Source organism: Diceros bicornis, chromosome 16, assembly GCF_020826845.1.
Source record: "Diceros bicornis minor isolate mBicDic1 chromosome 16, mDicBic1.mat.cur, whole genome shotgun sequence".
Taxonomy (NCBI): domain Eukaryota; kingdom Metazoa; phylum Chordata; class Mammalia; order Perissodactyla; family Rhinocerotidae; genus Diceros; species Diceros bicornis.
The window spans coordinates 7385095-7399221 of NC_080755.1; the positions used below are offsets into that span (position 1 = coordinate 7385095).

The 14127-nt window shown below is 35.9% G+C and overlaps 1 protein-coding gene across 1 annotated transcript in view; it reads left to right on the forward strand.

Moving 5' to 3' along the window:
• TWSG1 (twisted gastrulation BMP signaling modulator 1) overlaps positions 1-14127 on the forward strand; it is a 59255-nt gene that overhangs the window by 21374 nt on the left and 23754 nt on the right. Inside the window, exon 3 of the mRNA XM_058556709.1 lies at positions 647-746. Within this exon, the coding sequence (XP_058412692.1) occupies positions 647-746 (100 nt within the window). The remainder of the gene's footprint in view (positions 1-646; positions 747-14127) is intronic.

Here is a 14127-nt window from a genome sequence, read left to right on the forward strand (position 1 = left end):
GATGCGAAGTCACTTCCACCAAGTTCTGTTGATCCCAGCAAGTCTCAAGAACACCTAGGTTTAAGGAGTCTGGAAATAGACTCTGTCCCTTATCAGAAGAGATACAAAGTTGCATTGCAAAGAGGGTGGACTTAGGGAGAGCAATAATTGCTACCTTCTTTGTAAACAGTCTGCTGCACAGAGCACACTTTTAATATGTTGTAGATCAATAAAAATAGCAGTTTTTAAAAGATGCTTTTATTTACACTTTACATATTGAGAAACCATAGCTTCCACTACAAGTCTATTCATTTAGATTAATTTGGACAATGACTCTAATAGCTGAAAAGTAGTTTTTGTTCTTGTGCTGAATTATTTGTTGACTTGGTGGGGAGGTAAAGTTATGGGTTATAAAGTAAAGTATTTTTGTTTCAAAATAAGATAAAAGGATCCAAAATGTGTTCACTAAATGTGGCTAAAAGAAAATATAAATCTACTTGACATTATAGATATTTATGTTCCTGCAAATAATGATGCTGAATAAAAAATTGTGTCAAGAGTAAATTATTATAAATGCAAATATTGTGCGGGTTTTTTTGCTGCAAAAAAATTAATTTTAAATACAGTTATTTGGAATTTTGAGTTTGAACATCTGTCTTATTTCTAGGAGCTCTGCCAGTGCCGACCTGGAGAAGGAAATTGTTCCTGCTGTAAGGAGTGTATGCTGTGTCTCGGAACCCTTTGGGATGAGTGCTGTGATTGTGTTGGTAAGTTGACATACAGTAAAATTTCTTATAATTCTTATCACAGAATCCTTGACTTTAAAGAATATAAATGTATTTTATGTGTATAGACTAGTGTGTATATAAGATATAGTAGGTTAATAGAACATTATATTATTGCATTCACTTGAATAGTATTTACTTATGTATGTCTTTTAACTTTTATAGAAAAAGATGTGGGAGGAAATTAAAAGTGCTTATTCTTGGGAGGTAGGAATGGAGGAACAAGTGAGGATTTTTTTACTTTTTAATTTTTTATACCATTGAATTTTTTATAAGACACGTGTATTATGGTTGCAAATAGAAACTAGGTACTTAACATATTAAAAAATAAATTATCTTCCTTTATATAAGACTTCACTAAAGATCCTTGAGAAACTAATAGCTGTTTTTAAGGACTTTCTGAGGAACAATCTTTAAGATGGATTAAGTAGAAAAAGCAAGGTGCAAAAGTGTATTTATAGAATGCTATTACATTTGTGTTTTAGAAAGAAAACTTACATGCATAGACAATTGCTGAGAGAAACACTCATCATCCCCTCTCTGACCAGTTAACTCCTTTTCATCCTTTAAAACCGCAGTTCAAGTGTTCCCTGTTCTCAGAAACCTTCCTCATTTGACTGAGATGGGATCCTCTATGCTATTCAGATTGTCTGCTTCTATTGTATCATTTATTGCATGCTACTATAATTGTTGTTTTGTTTGTCTCTTCCGATAGAATGCGAGCTCCTTAAGAACAAGGATGGTGTCATCTTGATGTTTTTAAATTAATCTCTATTTTTGTCAAAGTGGGATTTATGCACGTGCTTTAGATATATGCACGTAGGGTTAATACAATGCCCTGTCTCATTTCTTCCTAATGCTTTGATCCCAATGCAGAGACAACCACTTTCAACTTCAGTATTGTATTACTTCCATAATTCTAAGTAATATCTTTATACTATTCTCTGATTCTTTGATTTTAGAAACTTATCTGTTGACTTCTTCTTATGGTATATGAGGATTTAGCTCTCTTATCTTCCCGGTATGGTTTTATCACCATTTCTAGTTAAATCAGTACTTACTTGAATAATATATCAAATAAATTAATGTTCCTACCAGTTTGATGTATAATAGCGTAAACACTAATTTATTAAATGACTAATCGTGTTATCTGTCTTTTTGTATTGGAGTATACTCCCTGAGAGGTTTCCTAATCTTATTGCCTTTGTGTTAGTGTTTAAAATTTTGGCTTTCATTTTTAATTTCCAAGAGCCCTTCTCTGATTGTCCTTTTTGGGGAACATACTGTTCTTGTTTTATAGATGAGATGTTTTTCTTATCTTTCTGGGACTGTTAGTTATAAAGTTTGGTGGTGGTTGAAGTTTTTCCTTCTACTCCTTGCACTGGCTCCATTTCCTTGAACTGGCTCCTTGGCCATCTGTTCATCTGTAGAAGTTAGGCAGTCTAAAGCGGATTGGGAGCCCTTTGCTTGTAGACAGGGCATGGAATCTAGTTTGTTGCCTGATTGGAGGATGAGCTGGCTTTTTCATTGAGGAGCCATCTATCTCGGTATCTATAGATCTTTTCCTTTGGGGTTGTACAGGTTTTTCAGAGAAGGATCTTCAGGTTTCTTGCCTGGGTTGAGGGTGGGGGTAATATGGCTGGCTGCAGTTCTGGGATCCTGAGGGGCAGAGTCACTATTGAGCAAGCATACTGTCATTTGCTTTCCTTTTTTTCTCTCCATCCTCATCTTCACCCTGTACGATTTTGGTGTTCCCAGCGTAGGGCCTCTTTGGTTTAATTTCTCTAGAGAATAACCCTCCCGTCTCCTACAGTTGTGGAAGAAGAGAGACAGGGGCCTGGAGGCGTAACTATCTTCAAAATAAGCTTCCCTCTGCAGTACCTGGTGTCTCCAACTCCTGCGTCTTGCCCGAGTTCTGTGGTGTAATCTGCCTGTAAAGGAGACTGCTGAGTCGGTCACATTTAGCTCTTAGGTTCTTCCACAGTGGAGTTAGTGTTGCAGTTTCTTGTTTTTCCTTATTGTTTTGTAGTGAGTTCTGAGAGAATGGGGACAGAATTGTCTTTTCCTCTGTCATCTTATACTCATCTTCGTATCTCTAACAGCTAGTATAGTGTTTGGCACATAGAAGATACTCCAGTGTGTTATGACTGTCAAGTAAATGAGTTCTTATTGCATTATTCTCTCAAGATGGACAGTTTATTCAATGTCCTTGATGGCTATAATTTTTTTATTATGTCAGCTGAAATAAAAGAAGCTTTGAATTATTTTAGAGCATTAAATGTAAGTTAATATACACACTGAAAGTAAGTAAAAAAGAGAAAATAAGCATATTAACTCTTAATATACATATACAAACATTTAATTTAAACATGGATGCCAAATACACAAATGCACTTCTAGCATTACCTAAAATAATGTGTTGTGTGTGTGTGTGTGTTTTAACCATCACGCAATGGTAATAGTGCCATTCAGCTTCTCCTTCTAGACGAGTTCTGCAGTTCTTCTACTGAGAAAGAATGATTGATTATACATGTTCATATCCCTACCACTTTGGAAGCAACTGGTGTGCTTCTGGGCTAGTTACCATTTTAAAAAAATGTGTCGGAGCTGGCCTGGGTGGCGCAAGCAGTTAAGTGCGTGCGCTCCACTGCGGCGGCCCGGGGTTTGCTGGTTCGGATCCCGGGCGCGCACCGATGCACTGCTTGGCAAGCCATGCTGTGTCGGCATCCCATATAATAGTGGAGGAAGTTGGGCATGGATGTTAGCCCAGGGCCAGTCTTCCTCAGCAAAAAAAAGAGGAGGATTGGCAGATGTTAGCACAGGGCTGATCTTCCTCACACACACACACACACACACACACACACACACAAAAATGTGTCATTTACCTTTAAGGATTAAATGACCAGTTTTAAACTTTGAGTGAGTTGATCTTCATCTTTCATTTTAAATTCAGTTAATCTTTCTACTTTCTAGGATGAAATTTAGATATTCCAGTTCTTTTTATACAGCAATACTCTCTTTCTTGTAGGCGGTTCTCTGCTGCATTAGGCTTTCTTGATGTCCTTTGCAGACCTGTGGCTGCTCCTTCCTTCTAAGTGGAAACACTCCCCATACTTCTCATGGGTGTGGCCAGACCTCTGAGAGCACCCAGATTAGAGTACAGCCTTCTCTTAGTTTCTCTTTCCTGATTTTCTCTTGTGAGTAACCACCATAGCTCATTTTCATCCTTGCTGTCCAACTATTCCTCACGTCCTGTGGTTTTTGATCCTAGCCCCCGCAGGTTTTAGTTTTGTTTTGTTTTTTGGTGTTTGTTTTGTTTTTACTTAATGAACTGCTGTGTACCTACTCCCCGATTCAACAGCTATACTTATTTCATCCATTCATCTGTCTGTCTGTCTATCCTCCCCACTTTTTTGGTTGGAGTATTATAAAATAATTTCACTACATCTCCAAAGTACCTCAGTTATGCATCTCAATAAAAGAGTAAATTTTCTTACGTAATACAATATCATTACCACTCCTAAAATAATTAACAATACTTCCTTAACATCTAATACTCAGTCCATATTCAGATTGCCCTAACTGACTAAATGTTTAAAGTTGTTTTAGTCAAATCAGGATCCCACAAAGTCCACTTACTGCATTTGGTTGTTAGGTTTCTTCAGTTTCTTTTGTTCTAAAACAATTCCTCCTCCCTTCAAGACTTTTTAAAGTTCCATTGATTTGTTGGTGAGTTATGATGAAAAGTATACCACATTCTGGATTTGGCTGATTGCTTCCTGTGGTTATTTAACTTGTTACTCTGTCCTCTCTATTTTCTATGGACTGGAAGTTAGATCTAAAGACTGATTAGATTCAAGTTCAGTTGTGAGGAGGTGGAATACAGAGGAAGAACTTTGAGTTTGTACTAATATTGCCAATTCAAATTTAAGATTACAGAGTCTTTACTTCTTTTTATTTTATATCTGTAACTCTTTTATGCTGCAACTTTTGATTTCTGATAACATTAATATAATTACTTACATGCTTTATTGATGATACATCAATAAGACTGTTAAATGACAGTTAAGATTGCTTTGTTCTTGAATATATACTGAACATGTCAGCCCAAGTACTGTCTTCCAAGGTCAGTTGGAGTAATTTTCTGTGAGTGGTTATGTGGTCAACTTGATATAAAGTTAGATTCACATGTGTTTGTTTGTTTTCATTTTTTAGGGGTTATTTCCTTTTTGATTTATTTTTGTGTTTTTATTATGTAAAATATTTACATAATTAGAAAGACAAATGTTTATAATAATAATAAAACAAATGGTTCATTTCCATCTCTGTCACCTCCATTCTGTTCCCTGCCTCAATTCTAGATAAGGTGACCACATAAATTATTGTCCACACTAGGACACTTTTTAGGCTAGGACAGTAGGATAAACCTGAACCTGAACTGACCTGAACTGGCTCAAGGAAACTGGAACACATGGTTTCCTTCTACCTATAGCCATTTTTAAAAGCTTTAATAAGCATTTTATATCTGTTATACAAAATTTTCATCTGTTAACATAAAATATTATGCCTCTCACTTTTTCTTTCTTTCTTTTTTTTTTTACTTAATTGAATGTCCTGGAACTTCTTCCATATTAATATATATTTTTTTGGTAACTACATAGAACCCTGTTGTTGGCTGCAACACTTGATGTACTTGTTCGTCGATAGATGGACATTTCGGTTATTTCCAATCTTTTACTGTTGCAAATAACACTATAATGAATAACCTTGTGTAGACAGTCAATTCTATGTAATTGCTAGATGCTGTCAAATTCTCCTTCAAAAGGATTGTATCATTTGGATTCCCACCAATGCAATGTAGTAGAGTACCTGTTCCTCCACAACATTACCAAGAAATTATGTTGCTAAACTTCTGTTGCTGTTGTTACCAAACTTTTGGATTTTTGTTAATCTGATAGGTAAGAAATGGTGTAGTTTTAATTTTCATTTCTCTTATTTCCTGTGAGGTTGAGCATCTGTTCATATGTTTAAGGACTATTTATGTATATTTACTTTTTTGTGAATTGTTTGTTCATATTTTTTACCCATTTTTCTACTGGATTATTGGTTTTTTTATTCATTATTTAGTTTAAAAATATATATATTAGGGATATAACCCCAACATCTGTGTTATAAATTACAAATTTTTTTCCCAGTTAGTCATATGTATTTTAACCTTGCTTTGTTATTTTTTATCCTCAAAAGTTTTTATTTTAGGTAGTCAACTTGATCAGTGTTTTCTTTTATTACTTCTAGATTTGGAGTCATAGTCAGGTTTTCCAAAACTCCCAGACAGTACTTGTACGGGTTTGTTGGTTTGTTTACATATAGGTCTCTAATGCATTTGGAATTTATCCTGGTTTATGTGTGAACTATGGATCCAATTTTTTCTTTTTCAAAGAACTACCACTGTTTATTTAAATATTATTTATAAAGTCCTAAAACTATTTATTTAAAAGTCTGTCTTTCCCCCACTGACTTGAGATGCCCCTTTTCTCATATGCACTTTGCTTTATTTCTGGGTTTTCTCTTCTATTCCGTTGGTCTCTATGTCTGTTCATGCATCAGTACCACACTGTTTCATTTATAGAAGTCTTATGAATGTTTTAATGTCTAGTAGGGCTAGCCCCCATCCCCCCATTGCTCTTCTGCCCAGACTTTATTAATTTCAAGCATATGTACACACATAATAGAGTTGATAAGAGGATTCTTTTCTTCCCTTTCGGTTTGCATATGTTCTTTGTAAAGGACTTCCCAACTAAACTTAGCTCTTGAAAACTAATTCTCCAAAAAGTTATTAATATTTAAATGAAAAGAACACTGACTTCATTTTTCTTAATTAGGCTGTTTTTTTGCTGAGATTTTCTGCCCTAAAGGACAGAAACAAACCATTGACAATATTAAGTTTTTGTGTAATTTAAACGCTGTTTTTTTGTATTCAGGGCCTGGCATTAGACTGCACTTTTAGGATAATGTGCAACAGAAACAGTTGGGTCTGACCTTTTAAATGGATCCGCTAGCCAGAACAGCAACTCGGTCTACCTAAACTAAATCTGACCTGAACTAAATGGCTTCCTGTTTTGACTTCCATTCTCTTTTACTTGCCTGCTTTATAGTTTCTGATTGTTAATGCCCATTTTATGGCTATTGTTCTGATTTTAACCCCTTAGGTTATTTTCGTCTGTTCTATGATTTCGTATAAATGGAATCATAGAATACAACATAGTGGCTTAAAATGCACTTTAGAAAAGCATGAAACAATGCATGATTTAATAATAGACTCTTTAAGAAATTATAACTTTGGGCCATGTTTAATGTGCATTTAAAAACTGAATTCATGGCAAGTGTTCACTTGTAAGAAAAAATGAATAACTTACACCAATGAAGAAAAAACATAGCAACCATCAACTTTTTCATCTTTGAACACTTGTTTAGTATCTCATGGAACACTAGAATTCAGTGGTGCACTGTTTAGATAATGTCAATTTGGAAATATTAGGTTCTTTCTGGTACCAAGGTCACTTCCAGTACTTAATGAAAGTATTATAGGCTCCAAGACTAGGCTGGGAAGCCTGCTGAAAACCTGCTTAGCAACAACAACTTGTTGACCCATTTTGCCACACCATCTCACAGATCCCAGACCTTACTATGGTGAGTGGAGAAAAGAGGCCTTTGGAAAGGGCCAAAGGAAGTGGGAGGTATCAGGTAATGGGCAGTACCTGCAAAACCCGGGAAAATAAGATCAGACAGCTGTGCCCTGGATATGTGGGACATAACCCTGAGCCTTAGATAGGCTCTGTCATTCTATTGATCAAATGTTTCTCCTCGGGCGGGCCGGCCTGGTGGCTTAGCGGTTAAGTGCGCGCGTTCCGCTACTGGCGACCCAGGTTTGGATCCCGGGCGCGCATTGACGCACTGCTTCTCTGGCCATGCTGAGGCGGTGTCCCACATATAGCAACTAGAAGGATGTGCAACTATGACATACAACTATCTACTGGGGCTTTGGGGAAGAAAAAAACAAAGGAGGAGGCTTGGCAATAGATGTTAGCTCAGAGCTGGTCTTCCTCAGCAAAAAGAGGAGGATTAGCATGGATGTTAGCTCAGGGCTGATCTCCCTCACAAAAAAAAAAAAAAAAAAAAAAGTTTCTCCTCAAATCCTGCTCCTTTATTTGCCTTGTGAATTCCTTGAACTCTGACTTTCAATTTATGGCTACAGTTCTAGATTGGGTCTTGGCATCTTCCTTTTGGGACATCCAGGCTTTTTGTTATGACTTTGCCCCATGTGTCTCAGATCAGATCTAGGTGTATTCATTGGCTCCCTTGCAGAATGGATTTCTCTCTTGCTTCACACCAACACGTTACTTTCTAATGTTAAAGAACAAATACATGTTAGGAGTTCAGTCAGGCTAGTAGTGTGGTAAATGTTTATTTTTAAATCCTTAGTGACAAATAGAATTTTCTGTTTGAAATACTGATAGTTCTTCCTTTAAGAAAACTGTACAGGGGTCGGCCCGGTGGCGCAAGCGGTTAAGTGCGCTCTCTGCCGCGGCAGCCCAGGGTTTGCCGGTTCGGATCCCGGGCGCGCACCAACGCACCGCTTGGCAAGCCATCCTGTGGCAGCGTCCCATATAAAGTGGAGGAAGATGGGCACAAATGTTAGCCCACCACCAGTCTTCCTCAGCAAAAAGAGGAGGATTGGCAGATGTTAGCTCAGGGCCGATCTTTCTCGCAAAAAAAAAAGAAAGAAAGAAAAAAAGAAAACTGTGCAAATTATTTAGGTAACATCACGGTCTCCCCCAAATTCAACTGTTGTAAATGTTGCATTTGATTGAATACATATGCCAGAATTGATATGGGAAAGGATATATGCTTTTTTTGTTGGGTTTTATTTTGCTAAAGACATTTGATTGGTCCAGATGTTTATAATTGTTACCCAACGAGTACTTAAGGACTCCAAAGACTAGAGTCTCTGTGTGCCTATTCAGAGTTCACCTTTAAAGCTTATGCATTGATTTAAAAAACTGATAAGAAACAAAACTGAATTTATCAATTGTGACATTTATCAATTTATCAATTAGCCCAAGCCAAATCCCAAATTGACCCCAGTCACCAGTGTTCTCTACTGGTGATAGTACCTTCTTCCTTAGAGTGAATTTTCTTCAAGGACAGTCATTAAAAATCCTTTTTTGTTCTTTGAGCCCACCAAAATCTGTTAGTTATATCAAATATGAGTCATAGCATAGTATTCAGGAACAATTTCAGTAACCTTTTCTCCCAAAATAAGCTATGTTAGGTAATTGTTTTTTAATTAAGGTGATTTTTTTAAATTGATGTTTTAATAGTTTTTAACATTGTGAAATTTTGGGTTGTACATTTTTGTTTGTCCATCACCATATATATGACTCCCTTCACCCCTTGTGCCCACCCCCCACCTCTGGTAACCACAATACAGTTTTCTCTGTCCATGTGTTGGTTTATATTCCACATATGAGTGAGATCATACAGTGTTTGCCTTTCTATTTCTGGCTTATTTCACTTAACATAATATGCTCCAGGCCCATCCATGTTGTTGCAAATGGGACGATTTTGTCTTTTTTTATGGGTGAATACAATGGAATACAATATTCCATTGTATATATATACCACATTTTCTTAATCCAGTCGTCAGTCGAGGGACACTTAGGTTGCTTCCACTTCTTGGCTATGATGAATAATGCTGCAGTGAACATAGGGATGCATAAGCCTCTTTGGATTGTTGATTTCAGGTTCGTTGGATAGATTCCCAGTAGTGGGATGGCTGGGTCATAGGACATCTCTATTTTTAAGTCTTTGAGGAAAGAGTGATTTTTTTTTAAGTAGCCAAAATGGAATAGTAATCACTTAACTCTGAGGTGTTTCTCTAGAAATTGGATAGCAGTACCTTTACTCCAAATTAACCTCAGAAAAAAAAAAACATTCCCTTTTGGGAATACCCATTGGGCTATTAGATTTATTGAACTTTCTTGACTCTTAGAAAAGATAATTGGCCCCACGTTTCTAAAGTAAATTGCTTGTTATCTAAAAGTCCCTCATGTTGTCATAAAAACAGGTTTAGGGATTGCATTATGAATATTTAGAAGTTATTTTGCTTTTGATGTTTGCATGTGACCTCAAATATGAGTCCCAGCCAAAGCATGGGGCCTGCTTTGATTTAAAGGATTTTTTAAATCACTCAAATGCGTAGTTCACTTTCCTTATGCAAGAGAAAACTTTGATTTTGCTTACAGTATATGTCCTGTATATCCTCTGCCTTTTAAAAAGAGATCCTGGCCCAGTAGCAATGAGCACACCTCACACCCAGATCTTGGTTTCTGATACCATTCTCCAGTAAGAGGAGTCAGGGCTCCTTGGAGAAATGGCTGGTTCTAACACTGAGGTGGGAAACACACACAAGATAAGCCTGGAATGTATTATAGTGCCAAAAAGTAAGGAAGTGCTAAAAAATATATATATATTGATATGTGTGTGTCAAATTTACACAGAAGCCAACTGAAAGAGCTCCTAGTGGTCAAAGCTGGAAAAATTAAGCAACAAAATTAAGTAGTATTGAATTATAACCTAGAGTATAAAATAAATATTCATGAGTTCATACTGATATAAATAAATTGATTAGTGTACCAGAAGAGACAAATTTCCCATACAGAAGAATTTGAAATAACTTATGTAGATACTCTGCCCTCAAGGAGAGGGAGCATAACTCCACACTCCTTAGGTGTGGACTGCTGATAGTGACTTCCTTTAAAAGGGTGCAGTGTGGAAAGGGGGAAAAAAGAGTAACTTTGCAGTAGAGAAATCTGACATGCACTATTTCAGCCAAGTGATCAAGGTCAACATCAGCAGTTATAAATCTTGTTGACAGTATCTACCTTTGATCTGATGTGATGAAAATAGCACTTCACCTCTGTGGTCTTCGTCTCAATAACCCATAACCCAAATCTTATGAGAAAAACATCAGAGAAATTCTAAAAGTGGGGTGTCCTACAAAATACCTGACCAGTACTACTCAAAGCTGTCAAGGTTATCAAAAACTAGGAAAGTTTGAGAAACTGCCACACCAAGAGGACCCTAAAGAGACGTGATGACTAAATGCAGTGTGGGATCCTAAATGGGATCCTGGAATAGAAAAAGGACATTGGCTAAATACTATAGAAATCTGAATAAAGTGTAGACTTTAGTTGATAATGTATCAATATTGGTGCATTAATTGTAACAAATGTAACATACTACATAAGATGTTAATAATAGGGGAAACTGGGTTTGGGGGTATAGGAGAACTCTTTGTACTATCTTTTCAACTTTTCTGTTAAACCATTGTAAAAAAAAGTCTATTGAAAAATAGACTACAAAGGAAAAAAATAGCATGGACAATATGAGCCTATATATCTTATTGTCAGAGCCTATATCTTATTGTCAGAATAAAGAGACTTATTTGAAAGAAACCTTAGGACTGTTACTGGAAGTGCACCAAATCTGCAGTGTAGAGTAGTTTTAATCTACAGAATTAAGATATAATTTTAATATTGACTCTTTGTAAGCATGGTATCGCTTCTTTTCAATGTCTTTGTGTTTTTACTGTCTTTCAATAAAGGTTTATCATTGTCACAACAAAGCAATTAAGTTTAAATGTGTATCAGTGCATTAAACAAAGGACAGTAGTTTCATTGGTACTGTAAAATTTTAGAAATCAGATGAGACTCTACTGTTGAGTGAATTAATTATAGACATTTTTAACTTGATGTTTCTTTAGTTAAAGATATCTTGAAGAAAACAAGAGATCCTAACTTCTTAGATCATGCATTCTATATATACTGTGTGACTCAACAGAATTTTGTCTAGTGAAACAATTTTTAATTCTTTTAGAATGTCATTATAGCACTGTCTAAATTGGATTAATCTAGTTGGTCAAGCAATATTTTGTGAAAGTAATAATAGTTAATGGTTATATAACATCTTATGTGTTGAGTATTTTCCATATATTAATTCATTTAGTCCTTACAGCAAACCTAAGGAGTGTGAAGGTGTTATTATCCCTCATTTGTTTTACGGATAAGGAAACAGAGACCAGAAAGTTTAAATGACCTCCTGAAGGTCAGACAGCTAGTCTGGAGGAAAGCCAGAATTCAAGCCAGGTAGTCTGGCTTTCGAGTCCATGCTCTGTGACCCATTACATTAGATGGCTTCTTGTATGTTATGCGTTATATGTTACTCAGCTTCTTGTGAAGGTGGTGTCATTCTAAAATCATATCACACAGTAGCTTTCGTTTGTAGCGATTATAATTATCACTCTTAAACTAGTAAATGATGTTGGATTTATTAAATAGTTATTTACAAGTAGTAATTTTTCATGATCTCTGTAAAGATAACTGGGATTGGGGACAAAGCTGTATTCAGTGAACTCTAAATTTTCTCTTTGGATTTAGCCAGACTGTCTGAGAACTGCATGTTTAGACTGCATTGTTGTGGCCCTTCATAAAATTGCCTCTGCCCTACTATACTTGCCATTGTGCATTGAGTCTGCACTGAGAGGCATTGTAAAACTGTGACAACTCATGAGAGGACAGATGGTGGTGAGATTTGCATATTTATGAAGACACGGCATGGGTTTTAAAAGATTAAGGAAAGCTGCTCTAGACAATGCTATGTCCGTGTTTCTCAATTTCACTCATTATTTGTCTCAGTGGTGTCCTTTCTGCATCGCTGTATCTTATATATATGATCAGACAAATTGTTTCTTTCCTTTTTTGTAATTTGTAGTTTGAAAACAATAGGAGTTTTTTTTTTAGAAAAAGACAATTATAGTATTAATTTGATTCTTTTTAAAACTATGTGTACCCGCTGGAGATTCTGATTTACTCCCTGTATTCATGCTGAGGAAACTAAGAGCCAGAGATGAAAACTTCTGTCTGCTCTCGTACCCCTCTCAAGATGAGGTCTATTTGATCACATGTTCTGAATCCCATGGCCTGTTCTGGTAACTGTGGGCGCATTCTGCTTTAGGGGTCTAGCTACAATGGCTACTGTCTCTTACCATCTGTTCTTCTAATGCAGCTATTCTCAAACTTTTTTTTTTTAAACTCAGGACCCCTTTATACTCTGAAAAATTCAATCTTTAGTGATTTGTTGCTGTGATGGAAATATATAAAGAAAATCCAGCCTCACGTGGCTATATAATTGGAAAAGAGAAGAGTATTTTAATGGCCTTTTTAGACATTGTGTATATTCGTCTTTGGTACTACACCAAATCTGGACCCGTGGGAGTTTCTTTAAGATGAGTTACAAAATAGAATCTAAAACCAGATCCTGAAACTCTTCATACTCTGTTACATCAAAATCCATTGGTCTGTTTTGAATTTTGAATAACTTTTACCCATGGATAATTTTGTAACATCATGCGTTGGTCATTTGGAAATTATGAGTTCAGTGAGTTATGTAGATCTACCAAATATTGATGTATTCATTATACAATATCAAAAAAAATCATATTATTTAATTTTACCACCGCTTTCATCAGAAAAGTACATAAATATTGAGAAACTGTCAAGTCATAGTGGCAGATACAAGATTTCCAAAATTCTAATTTTTGCTTGAAAACTTACATTTCATCATCAACAACAAATACCATGAGTTGTATCCTTGAAGTAACATTCTCACTTCATTCATTTTCAATAAAAAGTCTGCCAGATACACACATCTTCATAATCATAGTTTGTCTGGTAGTCATTTTTTTACGTAAAAATAGTGTTCTAAGGAAAAAGTGGCTAGTTCAGCTTGCAACTCAATAAGTGATTTCCTTGAGACAATCATTGTACTTAAATATGTAACAAGTATTTTCTGCATACTTCTCAGTTCATCACACAGAATATTAAAAAGTCATGTGTTCAAGGGTCCCCATTTAGTGAAACTAAATAATTGTTATTGCTTCATTAAGCATTTTCTTAAGTGAAACTGGCTTTTTTTTTTTTTTTTTAACTGTATTTGGTGGTGAAGAATACAATGACTGCTAGTAACAGTTTGGTGCCACTGCCTTGATTCAAGCCAAGGCACCAAATGTTTCACCCATCATTGCCTTTGCACTATCAGTGCAAGTATTAGAACTGTAAAACAAACAAACAAAAAACAAAAAATGTCTTATGGAAATTATTTTGACCAAATGAACCCCCTGGAAGGATCTTGGGGCTCTAGGGAGTTCATAGACTACACTTGGGGAACTGCTGTTCAAGTGGATCCTTTTTTGAATATCCAGAGTATTGTATTAATATATTCAATATTTTAAAGAAAACTACTA